This window comes from Scyliorhinus canicula, chromosome 30 (genome assembly GCF_902713615.1).
Source record: "Scyliorhinus canicula chromosome 30, sScyCan1.1, whole genome shotgun sequence".
In the NCBI taxonomy this organism is placed as follows: domain Eukaryota; kingdom Metazoa; phylum Chordata; class Chondrichthyes; order Carcharhiniformes; family Scyliorhinidae; genus Scyliorhinus; species Scyliorhinus canicula.
Genome location: NC_052175.1, coordinates 14,051,825 through 14,074,881, shown reverse-complemented (window position 1 = coordinate 14,074,881; position 23,057 = coordinate 14,051,825). Strand labels below are relative to the sequence as shown.

General features: G+C 56.2%; 1 protein-coding gene across 1 annotated transcript in view; it reads left to right on the top strand.

The window, feature by feature from the left end:
- Positions 1-23,057, top strand: part of LOC119958618 (atrial natriuretic peptide receptor 1-like) — a 61,039-nt gene that overhangs the window by 13,508 nt on the left and 24,474 nt on the right. The window contains exons 4-9 of the mRNA XM_038787099.1: positions 4,064-4,199; positions 10,027-10,121; positions 13,808-13,943; positions 15,838-15,925; positions 17,279-17,399; positions 21,657-21,731. Coding sequence (XP_038643027.1) covers positions 4,064-4,199; positions 10,027-10,121; positions 13,808-13,943; positions 15,838-15,925; positions 17,279-17,399; positions 21,657-21,731 — 651 coding nt within the window. The remainder of the gene's footprint in view (positions 1-4,063; positions 4,200-10,026; positions 10,122-13,807; positions 13,944-15,837; positions 15,926-17,278; positions 17,400-21,656; positions 21,732-23,057) is intronic.

The window sequence follows — 23,057 nt, the reverse complement described above, 5'->3', positions numbered from 1 at the left end:
GCCGCACTGTGGGAGGGTCAGTACTGAGGGAGAGCCGCACTGTCAGAGGGTCAGTACTGAGGGAGTGCCGCACTGTGGGAGGGTCAGTACTGAGGGAGTGCCGCACTGTGGGAGGGTCAGTACTGAGGGAGCGCCGCACTGTCAGAGGGTCAGTACTGAGGGAGTGCTGCACTGTCAGAGGGTCAGTACTGAGGGAGTGCCGCACTGTGGGAGGGTCAGTACTAAGGGAGCGCCGCACTGTGGGAGGGTCAGTACTGAGGGAGCGCCGCACTGTCAGAGGGTCAGTACTGAGGGAGCGCTGCACTGTTGGAGGGTCAGTACTGAGGGAGCGCCGCACTGTCAGAGGGTCAGTACTGAGGGAGTGGCGCACTGTGGGAGGGTCAGTACTGAGGGAGCACCGCACTGTCAGAGGGTCAGTACTGAGGGAGCGCCGCACTGTCAGAGGGTCAGTACTGAGGGAGCACCGCACTGTCAGAGGGTCAGTACTGAGGGAGTGCCGCACTGTGGGAGGGTCAGTACTGAGGGAGTGCCGCACTGTCAGAGGGTCAGTACTGAGGGAGTGCCGCACTGTGGGAGGGTCAGTACTGAGGGAGTGCCGAACTGTCAGAGGGTCAGTACTGAGGGAGTGGCGCACTGTGGGAGGGTCAGTACTGAGGGAGCGCAGCACTGTGGGAGGGTCAGTACTGAGGGAGTGCCGCACTGTGGGAGGGTCAGTACTGAGGGAGTGCCGCACTGTGGGAGGGTCAGTACTGAGGGAGCTCCGCACTGTCAGAGGGTCAGTACTGAGGGAGTGCCGCACTGTCAGAGGGTCAGTACTGAGGGAGTGCCGCACTGTCAGAGGGTCAGTACTGAGGGAGTGCTGCACTGTCAGAGGGTCAGTACTGAGGGAGCACCGCACTGTCAGAGGGTCAGTACTGAGGGAGTGCTGCACTGTCGGAGGGTCAGTACTGAGGGAGTGCTGCACTGTCGGAGGGTCAGTACTGAGGGAGTGCCGCACTGTCAGAGGGTCAGTACTGAGGGAGTGCTGCACTGTCGGAGGGTCAGTACTGAGGGAGTGCCGCACTGTCAGAGGGTCAGTACTGAGGGAGTGCCGCACTGTCAGAGGGTCAGTACTGAGGGAGCGCCGCACTGTGGGAGGGTCAGTACTGAGGGAGTGCCGCACTGTGGGAGGGTCAGTACTGAGGGAGCTCCGCACTGTCAGAGGGTCAGTACTGAGGGAGTGCCGCACTGTCAGAGGGTCAGTACTGAGGGAGTGCCGCACTGTCAGAGGGTCAGTACTGAGGGAGTGCTGCACTGTCAGAGGGTCAGTACTGAGGGAGTGCTGCACTGTCGGAGGGTCAGTACTGAGGGAGTGGCGCACTGTGGGAGGGTCAGTACTGAGGGAGCGCCGCACTGTCGGAGGGTCAGTACTGAGGGAGTGCCGCACTGTCAGAGGGTCAGTACTGAGGGAATGCTGCACTGTCAGAGGGTCAGTACTGAGGGAGTGCCGCACTGTCGGAGGGTCAGTACTGAGGGAGTGCCGCACTGTCAGAGGGTCAGTACTGAGGGAATGCTGCACTGTCAGAGGGTCAGTACTGAGGGAGTGCCGCACTGTGGGAGGGTCAGTACTGAGGGAGTGGCGCACTGTGGGAGGGTCAGTACTGAGGGAGTGCCGCACTGTCAGAGGGTCAGTACTGAGGGAGTGCCGCACTGTCAGAGGGTCAGTACTGAGGGAGTGCTGCACTGTCAGAGGGTCAGTACTGAGGGAGTGCTGCACTGTCGGAGGGTCAGTACTGAGGGAGTGGCGCACTGTGGGAGGGTCAGTACTGAGGGAGCGCCGCACTGTCGGAGGGTCAGTACTGAGGGAGTGCCGCACTGTCAGAGGGTCAGTACTGAGGGAATGCTGCACTGTCAGAGGGTCAGTACTGAGGGAGTGCCGCACTGTCGGAGGGTCAGTACTGAGGGAGTGCCGCACTGTCAGAGGGTCAGTACTGAGGGAATGCTGCACTGTCAGAGGGTCAGTACTGAGGGAGTGCCGCACTGTGGGAGGGTCAGTACTGAGGTAGTGCTGCACTGTCAGAGGGTCAGTACTGAGGGAGTGCCGCACTGTGGGAGGGTCAGTGCTGAGGGAGCGCCGCACTGTCAGAGGGTCAGTACTGAGGGAGCGCCGCACTGTCAGAGGATCAGTACTGAGGGAGCGCCGCACTGTCAGAGGGTCAGTACTGAGGGAGTGCTGCACTGTCAGAGGGTCAGTACTGAGGGAGTGCCGCACTGTCAGAGGGTCAGTACTGAGGGAGTGCCGCACTGTCAGAGGGTCAGTACTGAAGGAGTGCTGCACTGTGGGAGGGTCAGTACTGAAGGAGTGCCGCACTGTCAGAGGGTCAGTACTGAGGGAGCGCCGCACTGTCAGAGGGTCAGTACTGAGGGAGTGCCGCACTGTCAGAGGGTCAGTACTGAGGGAATGCCGCACTGTCGGAGGGTCAGTACTGAGGGAGTGCTGCACTGTGGGAGGGTCAGTACTGAGGGAGTGCTGCACTGTCGGAGGGTCAGTACTGAGGGAGTGCCGCACTGTCAGAGGGTCAGTACTGAGGGAGTGCCGCACTGTCAGAGGGTCAGTATTGAGGGAGTGCCGCACTGTCAGAGGGTCAGTACTGAGGGAGGGCCGCACTGTCAGAGGGTCAATACTGAGGGAGTGCCGCACTGTCAGAGGGTCAGTACTGAGGGAGTGCCGCACTGTGGGAGGGTCAGTACTGAGGGAGCGCCGCACTGTCAGAGGGTCAGTACTGAGGGAGTGCTGCACTGTCAGAGGGTCAGTACTGAGGGAGTGCCGCACTGTCAGAGGGTCAGTACTGAGGGAGTGCCGCACTGTCAGAGGGTCAGTACTGAGGGAGTGCTGCACTGTCAGAGGGTCAGTACTGAGGGAGCGCCACACTGTCAGAGGGTCAGTACTGAGGGAGTGCCGCACTGTGGGAGGGTCAGTACTGAGGGAGTGCCGCACTGTGGGAGGGTCAGTACTGAGGGAGTGCCGCACTGTCAGAGGGTCAGTACTGAGGGAGTGCCGCACTGTCAGAGGGTCAGTACTGAGGGAGTGCCGCACTGTCAGAGGATCAGTACTGAGGGAGTGCCGCACTGTGAGAGGGTCAGTGCTGAGGGAGCGCTGCACTGTCAGAGGGTCAGTACTGAGGGAGTGCCGCACTGTCAGAGGATCAGTACTGAGGGAGTGCCGCACTGTGGGAGGGTCAGTACTGAGGGAGCGCCGCACTGTGGGAGGGTCAGTACTGAGGGAGCGCCGCACTGTCAGAGGGTCAGTACTGAGGGAGCGCCGCACTGTCAGAGGGTCAGTACTGAGGGAGCGCCGCACTGTCAGAGGGTCAGTACTGAGGGAGTGCCGCACTGTCAGAGGGTCAGTACTGAGGGAGTGCCGCACTGTCAGAGGGTCAGTACTGAGGGAGCGCCGCACTGTCAGAGGGTCAGTACTGAGGGAGTGCTGCACTGTGGGAGGGTCAGTACTGAGGGAGTGCCGCACTGTCAGAGGGTCAGTACTGAGGGAGTGCCGCACTGTAGGAGGGTTAGTACTGAGGGAGTGCCGCACTGTGGGAGGGTCAGTACTGAGGGAGTGCCGCACTGTCAGAGGGTCAGTACTGAGGGAGTGCCGCACTGTCGGAGGGTCAGTACTGAGGGAGTGCCGTCTTCCACCGTGAAGACTGATGCAAAATAACTATTCAGTTCGTCGGCCATTGCTTTGTTCCTCGTGACAACTTCTCCAGCCTCATTTTCCAGGGGTCCAATCTCCATTCTTGCCTATCTCTTACCTTTTATACATTTAAAAAACTCTTCTTTGAGATTACCAGCTCGCTCATACTCATGAGGGGGACCTCTCCCCCTTGGTGATGTCATACACAAGTGCACGGCATTGTGGGTAGCTATGCATGAGGACGAAGATTTTACGTCTGATTCTTTCTGGGGTTTGGTTGCCCACACAGAGGAACCCTCTTCCCCTGTCGCTGCACCTTTCACTGCTGACCCTCTGCTGACCAGGACCTTCGACATCAGCCTAATCATCTCCTCTCCCTCACTCTTCCAGATGAACTACATTGCCGGAGGCTTCTACGATGGGGTCATGCTCTACGCCCATGCACTGAACGAGACCCTCGCTGCTGGTGGGACCACCAGAAATGGGGTAACCATCACACGCCAGATGTGGAACAGAACATTCCGTGGTAATAAACCCTTGACCCTCAGTGTACAGAGTCCCTGAGAGAGAGAGGACTGAGAGACACCAGTCAGTGTACAGATATCTCCCTGAGAGAGAGAGGGGACTGAGAGACACCAGTCAGTGTACAGATATCTCCCTGAGAGAGAGAGGGGACTGAGAGACACCAGTCAGTGTACAGATATCTCCCTGAGAGAGAGAGAGGGGACTGAGAGACACCAGTCAGTGTACAGATATCTCCCTGAGAGAGAGAGAGGGGACTGAGAGACACCAGTCAGTGTACAGATATCTCCCTGAGAGAGAGAGAGGGGACTGAGAGACACCAGTCAGTGTACAGATATCTCCCTGAGAGAGGGGGGACTGAGAGACACCAGTCAGTGTACAGATATCTCCCTGAGAGAGAGAGGGGACTGAGAGATACCAGTCAGTGTACAGATATCTCCCTGAGAGAGAGAGAGGGGACTGAGAGACACCAGTCAGTGTACAGATATCTCCCTGAGAGAGGGGACTGAGAGACACCAGTCAGTGTACAGATATCTCCCTGAGAGAGGGGACTGAGAGACACCAGTCACTGTGCAGATATCTCCCTGAGAGAGAGAGGGGACTGAGAGACACCAGTCAGTGTACAGATATCTCTTTGAGGGGGAGAGAAGGGACTGAGAGACACCTAGTCAGTGTACAGATATCTCCCTGAGAGAGAGGGGACTGATAGACACCAGTCAGTATACAGATATCTCCCTGAGAGAGAGGGGACTGAGAGACACCAGTCAGTGTACAGATATCTCCCTGAGAGAGCGGGGACTGAGAGACACCAGTCAGTGTACAGATGTCTCCCTGAGAGAGAGGGGGGACTGAGAGACACCAGTCAGAGTACAGATATCTCCCTGAGAGAGGGAACTGAGAGACACCAGTCAGTGTACAGATATCTCCCTGAGAGAGAGAGGGGACTCAGAGACACCAGTCAGTGTACAGATATCTCCCTGAGAGAGAGAGGGGACTGAGAGACACCAGTCAGTGTACAGATATCTCCCTGAGAGAGAGAGAGAGGGGACTGAGAGACACCAGTCAGTGTACAGATATCTCCCTGAGAGAGAGAGAGGGGACTGAGAGACACCAGTCAGTGTACAGATATCTCCCTGAGAGAGAGGGGGGGACTGAGAGACTCCAGTCAGTGTACAGATATCTCCCTGATAGAGAGAGAAGGGACTGAGAGACACCAGTCAGTGTACAGATATCTCCCTGAGAGAGAGAGAGGGGATTGAGAGACACCAGTCAGTGTACAGATATCTCCCTGAGAGAGAGAGGGGACTGAGAGACAGCAGTCAGTGTACAGATATCTCCCTGAGAGAGAGAGGGGACTGAGAGACACCAGTCAGTGTACAGATATCTCCCTGAGAGAGAGAGAGGGGACTGAGAGACACCAGTCAGTGTACAGATATCTCCCTGAGAGAGAGGGGGGGACTGAGAGACACCAGTCAGTGTACAGATATCTCCCTGATAGAGAGAGAAGGGACTGAGAGACACCAGTCAGTGTACAGATATCTCCCTGAGAGAGAGAGAGGGGATTGAGAGACACCAGTCAGTGTACAGATATCTCCCTGAGAGAGAGAGGGGACTGAGGGACACCAGTCACTGTGCAGATATCTCCCTGAGAGAGAGAGGGGACTGAGAGACACCAGTCAGTGTACAGATATCTCCCTGAGAGAGAGAGAGGGGACTGAGAGACACCAGTCAGTGTACAGATATCTCCCTGAGAGAGGGGACTGAGAGACACCATTCAGTGTACAGATATCCCCCTGGGAGAGAGAAAGGGGACTGAGAGACACCAGTCAGTGTACAGATATCCCCCTGGGAGAGAGAAAGGGGACTGAGAGACACCAGTCAGTGTACAGATATCTCCCTGAGAGAGAGGGGACTGAGAGACACCAGTCAGTGTACAGATATCTCCCTGAGAGAGAGAGGGGACTGAGAGACACCAGTCAGTGTACAGATATCTCCCTGAGAGAGAGAGAGGGGACTGAGAGACACCAGTCAGTGTACAGATATCTCCCTGAGAGAGAGGGGGGGACTGAGAGACACCAGTCAGTGTACAGATATCTCCCTGAGAGAGAGAGGGGACTGAGGGACACCAGTCAGTGTACAGATATCTCCCTGAGAGAGAGAGGGGGGAATGAGAGACACCAGTCAGTGTACAGATATCTCCCTGAGAGAGAGGGGACTGAGAGACACCAGTCAGTGTACAGATATCTCCCTGTGAGAGAGGGGACTGAGAGACACCAGTCAGTGTACAGATATCTCCCAGAGAGAGAGAGGACTGAGAGACACCAGTCAGGGTACAGATATCTCCCTGAGAGAGAGAGGGGGGACTGAGAGATACCAGTCAGTGTACAGATATCTCCCTGAGAGAGAGGGGACTGAGAGACACCAGTCAGTGTACAGATATCTCCCTGAGAGAGAGAGGGGGGACTGAGAGACACCAGTCAGTGTACAGATATCTCCCTGAGAGAGAGAGGGGACTGAGACACCAGTCAGTGTACAGATATCTCCCTGAGAGAGAGGGGGGACTGAGAGACACCAGTCAGTGTACAGATATCTCCCTGGGAGAGAGAGGGGGGACTGAGAGACACCAGTCAGTGTACAGATATCTCCCTGAGAGAGAGAGGGGACTGAGACACCAGTCAGTGTACAGATATCTCCCTGAGAGAGAGGGGGGACTGAGAGACACCAGTCAGTGTACAGATATCTCCCTGGGAGAGAGAGGGGGGACTGAGAGACACCAGTCAGTGTACAGATATCTCCCTGAGAGAGAGAGGGGACTGAGAGACACCAGTCAGTGTACAGATATCTCCCTGAGAGAGAGAGGGGACTGAGAGACACCAGTCAGTGTACAGATATCTCCCTGAGAGAGAGAGGGGACTGAGAGACACCAGTCAGTGTACAGATATCTCCCTGAGAGAGAGGGGACTGAGAGACACCAGTCAGTGTACAGATATCTCCCTGAGAGAGAGAGGGGACTGAGAGACACCAGTCAGTGTACAGATATCTCCCAGAGAGAGAGAGGGGACTGAGAGACACCAGTCAGTGTACAGATATCTCCCAGAGAGAGAGAGATGGACTAAAACAGCTGTCATTGTGGACCAGAAGCCCCTTGAGATGGGGAGGAGGAGCAGGGCTCGCTGTTGGGATGGGTACAGTGGGGAGGGTGTAAGGGAGAGAGATGGGGTCGGTGTTGGGATGGGTACAGTGGGGAGTGTGTAAGGGAGGGAGATGGGGTCGGTGTTGGGATGGGTACAGTGGGGAGTGTGTAAGGGAGGGAGATGGGGTCGGTGTTGGGATGCGCACAGTGGGGAGTGTGTAAGGGAGAGAGATGGGGTCGGTGTTGGGATGGGTACAGTGGGGAGTGTGTAAGGGAGGGAGATGGGGTCGGTGTTGGGATGGGTACAGTGGGGAGTGTGTAAGGGAGGGAGATGGGGTCAGTGTTGGGATGGGTACAGTGGGGAGTGTGTGAGGGAGGGAGATGGGGTCGGTGTTGGGATGGGTACAGTGGGGAGTGTGTAAGGGAGGGAGATGGGGTCGGTGTTGGGATGGGTACAGTGGGGAGTGTGTAAGGGAGGGAGATGGGGTCGGTGTTGGGATGGGTACAGTGGGGTGTGTGTAAGGGAGGGAGATGGGGTCGGTGTTGGGATGGGTACAGTGGGGAGTGTGTGAGGGAGGGAGATGGGGTCGGTGTTGGGATGGGTACAGTGGGGAGTGTGTAAGGGAGGGAGATGGGGTCGGTGTTGGGATGGGTACAGTGGGGAGTGTGTAAGGGAGGGAGATGGGGTCGGTGTTGGGATGGGTACAGTGGGGAGTGTGTAAGGGAGAGAGATGGGGTCGGTGTTGGGATGGGCACAGTGGGGAGTGTGTAAGGGAGGGAGATGGGGTCGGTGTTGGGATGGGGACAGTGGGGAGTGTGTAAGGGAGGGAGATGGGGTCGGTGTTGGGATGGGTACAGTGGGGAGTGTGTAAGGGAGGGAGATGGGGTCGGTGTTGGGATGGGTACAGTGGGGAGTGTGTAAGGGAGGGAGTTGGGGTCGGTGTTGGGATGGGTACAGTGGGGAGTGTGTGAGGGAGGGAGATGGGGTCGGTGTTGGGATGGGTACAGTGGGGAGTGTGTAAGGGAGAGAGATGGGGTCGGTGTTGGGATGGGTACAGTGGGGAGTGTGTAAGGGAGGGAGATGGGGTCGGTGTTGGCATGTGCACAGTGGGGAGTGTGTAAGGGAGGGAGATGGGGTTGGTGTTGGGATGGGTACAGTGGGGAGTGTGTAAGGGAGGGAGATGGGGTCGGTGTTGGGATGGGTACAGTGGGGAGTGTGTAAGGGAGGGAGATGGGGTCGGTGTTGGGATGGGTACAGTGGGGAGTGTGTAAGGGAGGGAGATGGGGTCGGTGTTGGGATGGGGACAGTGGGGAGTGTGTAAGGGAGGGAGATGGGGTCGGTGTTGGGATGGGTACAGTGGGGAGTGTGTAAGGGAGGGAGATGGGGTCGGTGTTGGGATGGATACAGTGGGGAGTGTGTAAGGGAGGGAGATGGGGTCGGTGTTGGGATGGGCACAGTGGGGAGTGTGTAAGGGAGGGAGATGGGGTCGGTGTTGGGATGGGTACAGTGGGGAGTGTGTAAGGGAGGGAGATGGGGTCGGTGTTGGGATGTGCACAGTGGGGAGTGTGTAAGGGAGGGAGATGGGGTCGGTGTTGGGATGGGCACAGTGGGGAGTGTGTAAGGGAGGGAGATGGGGTCGGTGTTGGGATGGGTACAGTGGGGAGTGTGTAAGGGTGGGAGATGGGGTCGGTGTTGGGATGGGTACAGTGGGGAGTGTGTAAGGGAGGGAGATGGGGTCGGTGTTGGGATGGGTACAGTGGGGAGTGTGTAAGGGAGGGAGATGGGGTCGGTGTTGGGATGGGTACAGTGGGGAGTGTGTAAGGGAGGGAGATGGGGTCGGTGTTGGGATGGGTACAGTGGGGAGTGTGTAAGGGAGGGAGATGGGGTCAGTGTTGGGATGGGTACAGTGGGGAGTGTGTAAGGGAGGGAGATGGGGTCGGTGTTGGGATGGGTACAGTGGGGAGTGTGTAAGGGAGGGAGATGGGGTCGGTGTTGGGATGGGTACAGTGGGGAGTGTGTAAGGGAGGGTGATGGGGTCGGTGTTGGGATGGGTACAGTGGGGAGTGTGTAAGGGAGGGAGATGGGGTCGGTGTTGGGATGGGTACAGTGGGGAGTGTGTAAGGGAGAGAGATGGGGTCGGTGTTGGGATGTGCACAGTGGGGAGTGTGTAAGGGAGGGAGATGGGGTCGGTGTTGGGATGGGTACAGTGGGGAGTGTGTAAGGGAGAGAGATGGGGTCGGTGTTGGGATGGGTACAGTGGGGAGTGTGTAAGGGAGGGAGATGGGGTCGGTGTTGGGATGGGTACAGTGGGGAGTGTGTAAGGGAGGGAGATGGGGTCGGTGTTGGGATGTGTACAGTGGGGAGTGTGTGATGCACTATCAATTATGACGAGACGAGAGTAGAGAGTAATCGAGGCTTTATTACGCAGAGATGTGTTGCCTCCTGCAGCTTCTGCCGAAATGGCTGCAGCACGGGGAGCACACACATTTATACTCCGCCTACTGGGCGGAGCCAGCAGGCAGGGATTTACCCTCATACCTGTAGTACAGGGGCCTTACCGTAATACCCTCGCATTCAGTATATGCAATACAACAGTGATGACTACCACAGTGTGTATTTACAGGGAGGGAGATGGTGATGGTGTTAACTGAATTGGCCAGCTGGTGTAACTACCATTTTCCATTTCATTTCCTGTAGGAGTGACTGGATATATGAAAATGGATGAAAACGGAGACAGGGAGAATGACTACTCACTGTGGGACATGACCGACCCAGATTCCGGAACATTCCAGGTCAGGAACCCGTCTTCCATACTCCTCGCAGTCCAGTATAGCACGCCCTCAGTACTGACCCTCCCACAGTGCGGCACTCCCTCAGTACTGACCCTCTGACAGTGCGGCTCCCTCAGTACTGACCCTCTGACAGTGCGGCTCTCCCTCAGTACTGACCCTCTGACAGTGCAGCACTCCCTCAGTACTGACCCTCTGACAGTGTGGCGCTCCCTCAGTACTGACCCTCTGACAGTGCGGCACTCCCTCAGTACTGACCCTCTGACAGTGCGGCACTCCCTCAGTACTGACCCTCTGACAGTGCGGCGCTCCCTCAGTACTGACCCTCTGACAGTGCGGCACTCCCTCAGTACTGACCCTCTGACAGTGTGGCACTCCCTCAGTACTGACCCTCTGACAGTGCGGCACTCCCTCAGTACTGACCCTCTGACAGTGCGGCACTCCCTCAGTACTGACCCTCTGACAGTGCGGCGCTCCCTCAGTACTGACCCTCTGACAGTGCGGCACTCCCTCAGTACTGACCCTCAGACAGTGCGGCACTCCCTCAGTACTGACCCTCTGACAGTGCAGCACTCCCTCAGTACTGACCCTCTGACAGTGCGGCACTCCCTCAGTACTGACCCTCTGACAGTGCAGCGCTCCCTCAGTACTGACCCTCTGACAGTGCAGCACTCCCTCAGTACTGACCCTCCCACAGTGCGGCGCTCCCTCAGTACTGACCCTCTGACAGTGCGGCACTCCCTCAGTACTGATCCTCTGACAGTGCAGCACTCCCTCAGTACTGACCCTCCCACAGTGCGGCGCTCCCTCAGTACTGACCCTCTGACAGTGCGGCACTCCCTCAGTACTGACCCTCTCACAGTGCGGCACTCCCTCAGTACTGACCCTCTGACAGTGCGGCGCTCCCTCGGTACTGACCCTCTGACAGTGCGGCACTCCCTCAGTACTGACCCTCTGACAGTGCGGCACTCCCTCAGTACTGACCCTCTGACAGTGCGGCACTCCCTCAGTACTGACCCTCTGACAGTGCGGCACTCCCTCAGTACTGACCCTCTGACAGTGCGGCACTCCCTCAGTACTGACCCTCTGACAGTGCGGCACTCCCTCAGTACTGACCCTCAGACAGTGCGGCACTCCCTCAGTACTGACCCTCTGACAGTGCAGCACTCCCTCAGTACTGACCCTCTGACAGTGCGGCACTCCCTCAGTACTGACCCTCTGACAGTGCAGCGCTCCCTCAGTACTACCCTCCCACAGTGCGGCGCTCCCTCAGTACTGACCCTCTGACAGTGCGGCACTCCCTCAGTACTGATCCTCTGACAGTGCAGCACTCCCTCAGTACTGACCCTCCCACAGTGCGGCGCTCCCTCAGTACTGACCCTCTGACAGTGCGGCACTCCCTCAGTACTGACCCTCTCACAGTGCGGCACTCCCTCAGTACTGACCCTCTGACAGTGCGGCGCTCCCTCGGTACTGACCCTCTGACAGTGCGGCGCTCCCTCAGTACTGACCCTCTGACAGTGCGGCGCTCCCTCAGTACTGACCCTCTGACAGTGCGGCGCTCCCTCGGTACTGACCCTCTGACAGTGCGGCACTCCCTCAGTACTGACCCTCTGACAGTGCGGCGCTCCCTCAGTACTGACCCTCTGACAGTGCGGCACTCCCTCAGTACTGACCCTCTGACAGTGCGGCACTCCCTCAGTACTGACCCTCTGACAGTGCGGCACTCCCTCAGTACTGACCCTCAGACAGTGCGGCACTCCCTCAGTACTGACCCTCTGACAGTGCTGCACTCCCTCAGTACTGACCCTCTGACAGTGCGGCACTCCCTCAGTACTGACCCTCTGACAGTGCAGCACTCCCTCAGTACTGACCCTCTGACAGTGCGGCACTCCCTCAGTACTGACCCTCTGACAGTGCAGCACTCCCTCAGTACTGATCCTCTGACAGTGCAGCACTCCCTCAGTACTAACCCTCCCACAGTGCGGCGCTCCCTCAGTACTGACCCTCTGACAGTGCGGCACTCCCTCAGTACTGACCCTCTCACAGTGCGGCACTCCCTCAGTACTGACCCTCTGACAGTGCGGCGCTCCCTCGGTACTGACCCTCTGACAGTGCGGCGCTCCCTCAGTACTGACCCTCTGACAGTGCGGCACTCCCTCAGTACTGACCCTCTGACAGTGCGGCACTCCCTCAGTACTGACCCTCTGACAGTGCGGCACTCCCTCAGTACTGACCCTCTGACAGTGCGGCACTCCCTCAGTACTGACCCTCTGACAGTCCTGCACTCCCTCAGTACTGACCCTCCCACAGTGCGGCACTCCCTCAGTACTGACCCTCCCACAGTGCGGCGCTCCCTCAGTACTGACCCTCTCACAGTGCGGCACTCCCTCAGTACTGACCCTCTGACAGTGCGGCGCTCCCTCAGTACTGACCCTCTGACAGTGCAGCACTCCCTCAGTACTGACCCTCTGACAGTGCGGCACTTCCTCAGTACTGACCCTCTGACTGTGCGGCGCTCCCTCGGTACTGACCCTCTGACAGTGCGGCGCTCCCTCAGTACTGAATCTCCCACAGTGCGGCACTCCCTCAGTACTGACCCTCCCACAGTGCGGCACTCCCTCAGTACCGACCCTCTGACAGTGCGGCACTCCCTCAGTACTGACCCTGTGACAGTGCGGCGCTCCCTCAGTACTGACCCTCTGACAGTGCGGCACTCCCTCATTACTGAACCTCTGACTGTGCGATGCTCCCTCAGTACTGACCCTCTGACAGTGCGGCACTCCCTCAGTACTGACCCTCTGACAGTGCCGCACTCCCTCAGTACTGACCCTCTGACAGTGCAGCACTCCCTCAGTACTGACCCTCTGACCGTGCGGTGCTCCCTCAGTACTGACCCTCTGACAGTGCGGCACTCCCTCAGTACTGACCCTGTGAAAGTGCGGCGCTCCCTCAGTACTGACCCTCTGACAGTGCGGCACTCCCTCATTACTGACCCTCTGACTGTGCGATGCTCCCTCAGTACTGACCCTCTGACAGTGCGGCACTCCCTCAGTACTGACCCTCTGACAGTGCCGCACTCCCTCAGTACTGACCCTCTGACAGTGCGGCGCTCCCTCAGTACTGACCCTCTGACAGTGCAGCACTCCCTCAGTACTGACCCTCTGACAGTGCAGCACTCCCTCAGTACTGACCCTCCCACAGTGCGGCGCTCCCTCAGTACTGACCCTCTGACAGTGCGGCACTCCCTCAGTACTGACCCTCTGACAGTGCGGCACTCCCTCAGTACTGACCCTCCCACAGTGCGGCACTCCCTCAGTACTGACCCTCTGACAGTGCAGCACTCCCAGTACTGACCCTCCCACAGTGCGGCGCTCCCTCAGTACTGACCCTCTGACAGTGCGGTGCTCCCTCAGTACTGACCCTCTGACAGTGCGGAGCTCCCTCAGTACTGACCCTCCCACAGTGCGGCGCTCCCTCAGTACTGACCCTCTGACAGTGCGGCACTCCCTCAGTACTGACCCTCTGACAGTGCGGCGCTCCCTCAGTACTGACCCTCCCACAGTGCTGCACTCCCTCAGTACTGACCCTCTGACAGTGCAGCACTCCCTCAGTACTGAGGCGAGAGTGTTACTGACTGTGCAGTGCCTCAGCCATTTATTCCCTCTGTGTCTGCCCTGGATGTTCAGGTGGTGTCTCATTACAATGGGAGTGTGAAGAGAATTCTCGCCGTTGCTGGAGTGGAGATTCACTGGCCTGGGAACGCTGTGCCAAAGGACGTTCCTGACTGTGGGTTTGAGAATGAGAAGCCGGGCTGCCAGAAAGGTCAGTGTCCATCTGGAGCACCAAGCGGTCAGTCAGACCCTAACCATCCCGAATCGGAAATATACCGACCGTTCCTTCACCATTACCTGGTCAAATCCCTGGAACGCTCACAACTCCGAGTCTGTCCAGACCCATTCCCCGATCCCGTCCCCATAACCCCACCTAAACTCTGGACCCTAAGGGGCAATTTAGCGCAGCCAATCCCGCTAACCTGCACTCCTGTGCATGCGTAATATGAAAACCAACTTTATTCTCCGCACAGAATGAAACCCATATTAATATCGCGGAAAACAGCTAACAATGAAAAATCAAACACGTATTGACAACAAAAATAAACGCTTTGTCTTTTTAAACTGATAACCTTCTGTATCTCCAATCAAGCGAAACCCATCACAGCTCAAAGGCCACTTGTAAATAAAGTCAGAAAACACGGGGATACCTGCTGTGCCCCTGAACTATAATAATAAACACTCATAATATTCTTTGCTGTCACAAGTAGGCTTACATTGAAACTGCAATGGAGTTACTGTGAAAAGCCCCTCGTCGCCACATTCCGGCGGCTGTTCGGAGGGGCAGATTCCTTGCACCTGTGTCAGACTGCTGCTTAACCTGCCCGCCTTTGGTAAATGCCGCCGCTCAGCTCAAAGCGCCCGGCAAAACTGGGAGGAGCGGAGGGGGCCCCGGGTTGGGAGAGTTTCCCCCCCTCAACGTCCAAAGATGTGCAGGTTAGGGGGATTGGCCGTGCTCAAGTTGCCCCTTACCTTCCAAAGGTTAGGGGAGGGGGTAACGGGCATAGCGGGTGGGGGGGAGTGGTTGGGTTTGGGTGCTCTTTCGGAGGTTCGATGGGCTGAATAGCCTCCTTCTGCACTGTATGGGTTCCATGATTCTCTGATTCTACGAGAATGCTCAAGACCCGAGATCGATAGATTTCTAAACCTTCAAGGTGTCAAGGGGTATGCGGGAAAAAGACATTGGGCGCGATTCTCCGACGCCCACGCCGGGCGGGAGAATCGCGGGAGTGCCGGGCGATTCACGCCACGTCGCCCTGGCACCCGCACGTGATTCTCCCACCCCCCCCCCTCAAAACGGCGTGTCGTGTTTTACGCTCCACGTGCATACCGTTAGAAAGGACGAGCGGCGATTCTCCGGCCCGGATGGGCCGAGCGGCCTGCCTAATCCGACCGGTTCACGCCGGCGCCAACCACACCTGGTCGCTGCCGACGTGAATAGCGTGCGTCCGCTACGTGTGGGGCCTGTGGGGGGGGGGGAGGGAGGATCGAGCACCAGGGGGGGGTGCGCTCAGGGGGAGTCTGGCCCGCGATCGGTGCCCACTGATCATTGGGTTGGCGTCTCTAAAGGACGCACTCTTTTCCTTCCCCCCCCCCGCCGCTCCGCAAGATCAATCCTCCATGTCTTGCGGGGCGCCCACGGGGAGGACGGCAACCGCGGATGCGCGGGTGACGTCATTTAGGCACCGCCGGCCGCGTCATTCAGGCGGCGCCGCTTTGACGCAGCGCACAGGCCCGGCGGGCGAGATTGACGCGCCGCCGCTCCTCGCCCCCTGGGGGTGGGAGAATAGGGGGCGAGGAGCGGCCTCCGACGCCGGAGTGAAACACTCCGGCTTTCACTCCGGCGTCGGCACTTTGTCTCCCTTTGTGAGAATCGCGCCCAATGAGTTCGAAGGTCGGCCAATGATCTGGTTGGACGGTGGAGCAGAGCGGCGAGGGGCCGAATGGTCAACATCTGCTCCCATTTCCCTACCTAACCCCGGCTGCCGGGCCCGGGAGCGATAGAAGGCCCCCTTCCGACACAAAACGCACCCCGCGGCGCCCCTGATCCAGCGTCACAAGATCTCAGCGTGTTCCTCACGGAGGTTTCACTTGCTCTTCCTCAGGGAGAGCCTTCACGATGCTGGAGGTCCTCTCGATTGTGGTCAGCCTGGTACTCTTCATCATCACCACCACCTCGTTCCTGATCTACAGGTAAACCCACCTTCCGAGGGCGGTTCAGGGGGAGGGCCTGGGGCCGGGCGGGGGTTTGCGCTACTCCGTGAGGGGCAGTGTGATTATTCTGAGGAGCCTGGGACACCCCAACAAGACTGACCGGCACTCGAACGCTTTGACAATTCGGCTGGCACAGAGCTGAGGATTCCTGGTGGGGGAGGACATCGACAAGCTGGGAGAGTGGGCAAAGAGGCGGCAGATGCAAAACAAGTGGAAAAGTGTGAGGTTATGCACTTTGGAAGGAGGAATTTAGGCATGGACTAATTTAGGCACGGTGACGCAGTGGGTTAGCACTGCTGCCTCACGGCGCCGAGGTCCCAGGTTCGATCCCGGCTCTGGGTCACTGTCCGTGTGGAGTTTGCACATTCTCCCCGTGTCTGTGTGGGTCTCACCCCCACAACCCAAAGATGGGCAGGGTAGCTGGATTGGCCACGCTAAATTGCCCTTGATTGGAAAACATGAATTGGGTATTCGAAATTTTAAAACAAATTCATGTCGAGAGGGCTAGAATACAAGGGATGTACTTCTGAGGCTGTATAAGGCTCTGGTCAGACCCCATTGGTGTATTGTGAGCTGTTTTGGGCCCCGTATCTAAGGAAGGATGTGCTGGGCCTTGGAAAGGGTCCAGAGGAGGTTCACAAGAATGATCCCTGGAATGAAGAGCTTGTCATGTGAGGAACGGTTGAGGACTCTGGGTCTGTACTCGCTGGAGTTTAGAAGGATGAGGGGGGATCTTATTGAAACTTACAGGATATTGGGAGGCCTGGATAGAGTGGACGGGGAGAGAATGTTTCCACTTGTAGGAAAAACTAGAAGCAGAGGACACCATCTCAGACTAAAGGGACGATCCTTTAAAACAGAGATGAGGAGGAATTTCTTCAGCCAGAGGCTGGTGAATCTGTGGAACTCTTTGCCGCAGAAGGCTGTGGAGGCCAAATCATTGAGTGTCTTTAAGACAGAGATAGATCGGTTCTTGATTAATAAGGGGGTCAGGGGTTATGGGGAGAAGGCAGGAGACTGGGGATGAGAAAAATATCAGCCATGATTGAATGGCGGAGCAGACTCGATGGGCCGAGTGGCCTAATTCTGCTCCTATGTCTTATGGTCTCATGGCGTGGGGTCGAGGGATGGAGGCAGGGGATAGCACGGAGAGCTTCTTGGGAGATTTCTTTGGGGGGGGGTCGGGGGTGGTCGATGCGAGGTTAAAGGTGGGGTATAGAGGTGGGGTTGTGGGTCGAACCTGATCCCGTTGATTGGCAGAGCTGGGTTCAGGGGCTGGGTGGGCCTCTCCTGCCGGGTCACGCCTCTCCTGTCCTTGCACCCTTTCTGCAGGAGGTTCAAGCTGGAGAAGGAGCTGGCCAGTGAGCTGTGGCGGATACGGTGGGAGGATATTCAACTGAGTAATCTCGAGAAGAACCTGTGGAGTATGGGCAGCAAGCTGACCCTGTCCTTGGTAAGGAGGAACGGCCTCTCTCTTCACTCTGTATCTAACCCCGTGCTGTACCTGTCCTGGGAGTGTTTGATGGGGGACAGTGTAGAGGGAGCTTTACTCTGTATCTAACCCCGTGCTGTCCCTGCCCTGGGAGTGTTTGATGGGGACAGTGTAGAGGGAGCTTGACTCTGTATCTAACCCCGTGCTGTCCCTGCCCTGGGAGTGTTTGATGGGGACAGTGTAGAGGGAGCTTGACTCTGTATCTAACCCCGTGCTGTACCTGTCCTGGGAGTGTTTGATGGGGACAGTTTAGAGGGAGCTTTACTCTGTATCTAACCCCGTGCTGTACCTGTCCTGGGAGTGTTTGATGGGGATAGTGTAGAGGGAGCTTTACTCTGTATCTAACCCCGTGCTGTACCTGTCCTGGGAGTGTTTGATGGGGACAGTGTAGAGGGAGCTTTACTCTGTATCTAACCCCGTGCTGTACCTGTCCTGGGAGTGTTTGATGGGGACAGTGTAGAGGGAGCTTTACTCTGTATCTAACCCCGTGCTGTACCTGTCCTGGGAGTGTTTGATGGGGACAGTGTAGAGGGAGCTTTACTCTGTATCTAACCCCGTGCTGTACCTGTCCTGGGAGTGTTTGATGGGGACAGTGTAGAGGGAGCTTTACTCTGTATCTAACCCCGTGCTGTCCCTGTCCTGGGAGTGTTTGATGGGGACAGTGTAGAGGGAGCTTTACTCTGTATCTAACCCCGTGCTGTACCTGTCCTGGGAGTATTTGATGGGGACAGTGTAGAGGGAGCTTTACTCTGTATCTAACCCCGTGCTGTACCTGTCCTGGGAGTGTTTGATGGGGACAGTGTAGAGGGAGCTTTACTCTGTATCTAACCCCGTGCTGTACCTGTCCTGGGAGTGTTTGATGGGGACGGTGTAGAGGGAGCTTTACTCTGTATCTAACCCCGTGCTGTACCTGTCCTGGGAGTGTTTGATGGGGGCAGTGCAGAGGGAGCTTTACTCTGTATCTAACCCCGTGCTGTACCTGTCCTGGGAGTGTTTGATGGGGACAGTGTACAGGGAGGGTTACTCTGTATCTAACCCCGTGCTGTACCTGTCCTGGGAGTGTTTGATGGGGACAGTGTAGAGGGAGCTTTACTCTGTATCTAACTCCGTGCTGCCCCTGCCCTGGGAGTGTTTGATGGAGACAGTGTAGAGGGAGCTTTACTCTGTATCTAACCCCGTGCTGTACCTGTCCTGGGAGTGTTTGATGGGGACAGTGTAGAGGGAGCTTTACTCTGTAAAATACCCGTGCTGTACCTGTCCTGGGAGTGTTTGATGGGGACAGTGTAGAGGGAGCTTTACTCTGTATCTAACCCCGTGCTGTACCTGTCCTGGGAGTGTTTGATGGGGACAGTGAAGAGGGAGCTTTACTCTGTATCTAACCCCGTGCTGCCCCTGCCCTGGGAGTGTTTGATGGAGACAGTGTAGAGGGAGCTTTACTCTGTATCTAACCCCGTGCTGTACCTGTCCTGGGAGTGTTTGATGGGGACAGTGTAGAGGGAGCTTTACTCTGTATCTAACCCCGTGCTGTACCTGTCCTGGGAGTGTTTGATGGGGACAGTGTAGAGGGAGCTTCACTCTGTATCTAACCTCGTGCTGTACCTGTCCTGGGAGTGTTTGATGGGGACAGTGTAGAGGGAGCTTTACTCTGTATCTAACCCCGTGCTGTACCTGTCCTGGGAGTGTTTAATGGGGACAGTGTAGAGGGAGCTTTACTCTGTATCTAACCCCGTGCTGTACCTGTCCTGGGAGTGTTTGATGGGGACAGTGTAGAGGGAGCTTTACTCTGTATCTAACCCCGTGCTGTACCTGTCCTGGGAGTGTTTGATGGGGACAGTGCAGAGGGAGCTTTGCTCTGTATCTAACCCCGTGCTGCCCCTGTCCTGGGAGTGTTTGATGGGGACAGTGTAGAGGGAGCTTTACTCTGTATCTAACCCCATGCTGTACCTGTCCTGGGAGTGTTTGATGGGGACAGTGTAGAGGGAGCTTTACTCTGTATCTAACCGCGTGCTGTACCGGTCCTGGGAGTGTTTGATGGGGACAGTGTAGAGGGAGCTTTACTCTGTATCTAACCCTGTGCTGTACCTGTCCTGGGAGTGTTTGATGGGGACAGTGTAGAGGAGCTTTACTCTGTATCTAACCCCGTGCTGCCCCTGTCCTGGGAGTGTTTGATGGGGACAGTGTAGAGGAGCTTTACTCTGTATCTAACCCCGTGCTGTACCTGTCCTGGGAGTGTTTGATGGGGACACTGTTGAGGGAGCTTTACTCTGTATCTAACCCCATGCTGTACCTGTCCTGGGAGTGTTTGATGGGGACAGTGTAGAGGGAGCTTTACTCTGTATCTAACCCCGTGCTGTACCTGTCCTGGGAGTGTTTGATGGGGACAGTGTAGAGGGAGCTTTACTCTGTATCTAACCCCGTGCTGTACCTGTCCTGGGAGTGTTTGATGGGGACAGTGTAGAGGGAGCTTTACTCTGTATCTAACCCCGTGCTGTCCCTGTCCTGGGAGTGTTTGATGGAGACAGTGTAGAGGGAGCTTTACTCTGTATCTAACCCCGTGCTGTCCCTGTCCTGGGAGTGTTTGATGGGGACAGTGTAGAGGGAGCTTTACTCTGTATCTAACCCCGTGCTGTACCTGTCCTGGGAGTGTTTGATGGGGACAGTGTAGAGGGAGCTTTACTCTGTATCTAACCCCGTGCTGTACCTGCCCTGGGAGTGTTTGATGGGGACAGTGTAGAGGGAGCTTTACTCTGTATCTAACCCCGTGCTGTGCCTGTCCTGGGAGTGTTTGATGGGGACAGTGTAGAGGGAGCTTTACTCTGTATCTAACCCCGTGCTGTACCTGTCCTGGGAGTGTTTAATGGGGCAGTGTAGAGGGAGCTTTACTCTGTATCTAACCCCGTGCTGTACCTGTCCTGGGAGTGTTAGATGGGGACAGTGTAGAGGGAGCTTTACTCTGTATCTAACCCCGTGCTGTACCTGTCCTGGGAGTGTTTGATGGGGACAGTGTAGAGGGAGCTTTACTCTGTATCTAACCCCGTGCTGTACCTGTCCTGGGAGTGTTTGATGGGGACAGTGTAGAGGGGGCTTTACTCTGTATCTAACCCCGTGCTGTACCTGTCCTGGAAGTGTTTGATGGGGACAGTGTAGAGGAGCTTTACTCTGTATCTAACCCCGTGCTGCCCCTGTCCTGGGAGTGTTTGATGGGGACAGTGTAGAGGAGCTTTACTCTGTATCTAACCCCGTGCTGCACCTGTCCTGGGAGTGTTTGATGGGGACACTGTTGAGGGAGCTTTACTCTGTATCTAACCCCATGCTGTACCTGTCCTGGGAGTGTTTGATGGGGACAGTGTAGAGGGAGCTTTACTCTGTATCTAACCCCGTGCTGTACCTGTCCTGGGAGTGTTTGATGGGGACAGTGTAGAGGGAGCTTTACTCTGTATCTAACCCCGTGCTGTACCTGTCCTGGGAGTGTTTGATGGGGACAGTGTAGAGGGAGCTTTACTCTGTATCTAACCCCGTGCTGTCCCTGTCCTGGGAGTGTTTGATGGAGACAGTGTAGAGGGAGCTTTACTCTGTATCTAACCCCGTGCTGTCCCTGTCCTGGGAGTGTTTGATGGGGACAGTGTAGAGGGAGCTTTACTCTGTATCTAACCCCGTGCTGTACCTGCCCTGGGAGTGTTTGATGGGGACAGTGTAGAGGGAGCTTTACTCTGTATCTAACCCCGTGCTGTGCCTGTCCTGGGAGTGTTTGATGGGGACAGTGTAGAGGGAGCTTTACTCTGTATCTAACCCCGTGCTGTACCTGTCCTGGGAGTGTTAGATGGGGACAGTGTAGAGGGAGCTTTACTCTGTATCTAACCCCGTGCTGTACCTGTCCTGGGAGTGTTTGATGGGGACAGTGTAGAGGGAGCTTTACTCTGTATCTAACCCCGTGCTGTACCTGTCCTGGGAGTGTTTGATGGGGGCAGTGTAGAGAGAGCTTTACTCTGTATCTAACCCCGTGCTGTACCTGTCCTGGGAGTGTTTGATGGGGACAGTGTAGAGGGAGTTTACTCTGATGCCTCAGTGAGGTTCAGTCCCTCAGTGACTCGCTGTCCGTTCCCTGAGTGACCAATTTCCTGAGTAACAGGCCGTCCCTCTGGATTCTCGGCTGGACACACGCGAAACATCTGGAAGGAAATTCTGTTTGCTGATGATGTGACACCTTGTTTTTCACAGCGTGGTTCAAACTATGGATCTCTGGTGATCAATGAAGGTCAATACCAGGTTTATGCCAAGACAGCATACTACAAGGTAAAGCCATTCAGAGCGAGCGACAGAACTCATTTCAACATCTGCCCACTGCTGGTTTTAACTTTATACAATGGGAGTGAACAGGAAGGGGTTTGATACATTGGGATTGTGGACAATGGGAGTGAATGGGAAGGGGTTTGATACATTGGGATTGTGGACAATGGGAGTGAACAGGAAGGGGTTTGAACCATTAGATTGTGTACAATGGGAGTGAACGGGAAGGGGTTTGATCCATTGGGATTGTGCACAATGGGAGTGAACAGGAAGGGGTTTGGGTCCATTGGGATTGTGTACAATGGGAGTGAACGGGAAGGGGTTTGGGTCCATTGGGATTGTGCACAATGGGAGTGAACGGGAAGGGGTTTGGGCCCATTGGGAGTGTGTACAATGGGAGTGAACGGGAAGGGGTTTGGGTCCATTGGGATTGTGCACAATGGGAGTGAACGGGAAGGGGTTTGATCGATTGGGATTGTGTACAATGGGAGTGAATGGGAAGGGGATTGATCCATTGGGATTGTGTACAATGGGAGTGAACGGGAAGGGATTTGGGTCCATTGGGATTGTGCACAATGGGAGTGAACGGGAAGGGGTTTGGGTCCATTGGGATTGTGTACAATGGGAGTGAACGGGAAGGGGTTTGGGTCCATTGGGATTGTGCACAATGGGAGTGAACGGGAAGGGGTTTGATCGATTGGGATTGTGTACAATGGGAGTGAACGGGAAAGTATTTGATCCATTGGGATTGTGTACAATGGGAGTGAATGGGAAGGGGTTTGATCCACTGGGATTGTGTACAATGGGAGTGAACGGGAAGGGGTTTGATCCATTGGGACTGTGGACAATGGGAGTGAACGGGAAGGGGTTTGATCCATTGGGATTGTGTACAGTGGGAGTGAATGGGAAGGGGTTTGATCCATTGGGATTGTGGACAATGGGAGTGAATGGGAAGGGGTTTGATCCATTGGGATTGTGTACAATGGGAGTGAATGGGAAGGGGTTTGATCCATTGGGATTGTGTAGAATGGGAGTGAACGGGAAGGGGTTTGATCCATTGGGATTGTGTACAATGGGTTGGGAGGGGGGGTTGTCATCAGTTTGCAATAGGTACTCGGAAATCCAACGGGGAATTAAGGAAATATGTATTTTCCCGGAGGAGTGGGACTTGCTCCCATAGGGAATGGTCAAGGTGAATAGCAGAGATGTATTTAAGTTGAGGAGGTGGGGAATGTTAGATTCCCACACACGAGGGGACAGGAATAGATGGACATGGTGATGAAGTGAGATGTAGTAGGTGGGAGAATCATACGGACTAGATGGGCTGAATGA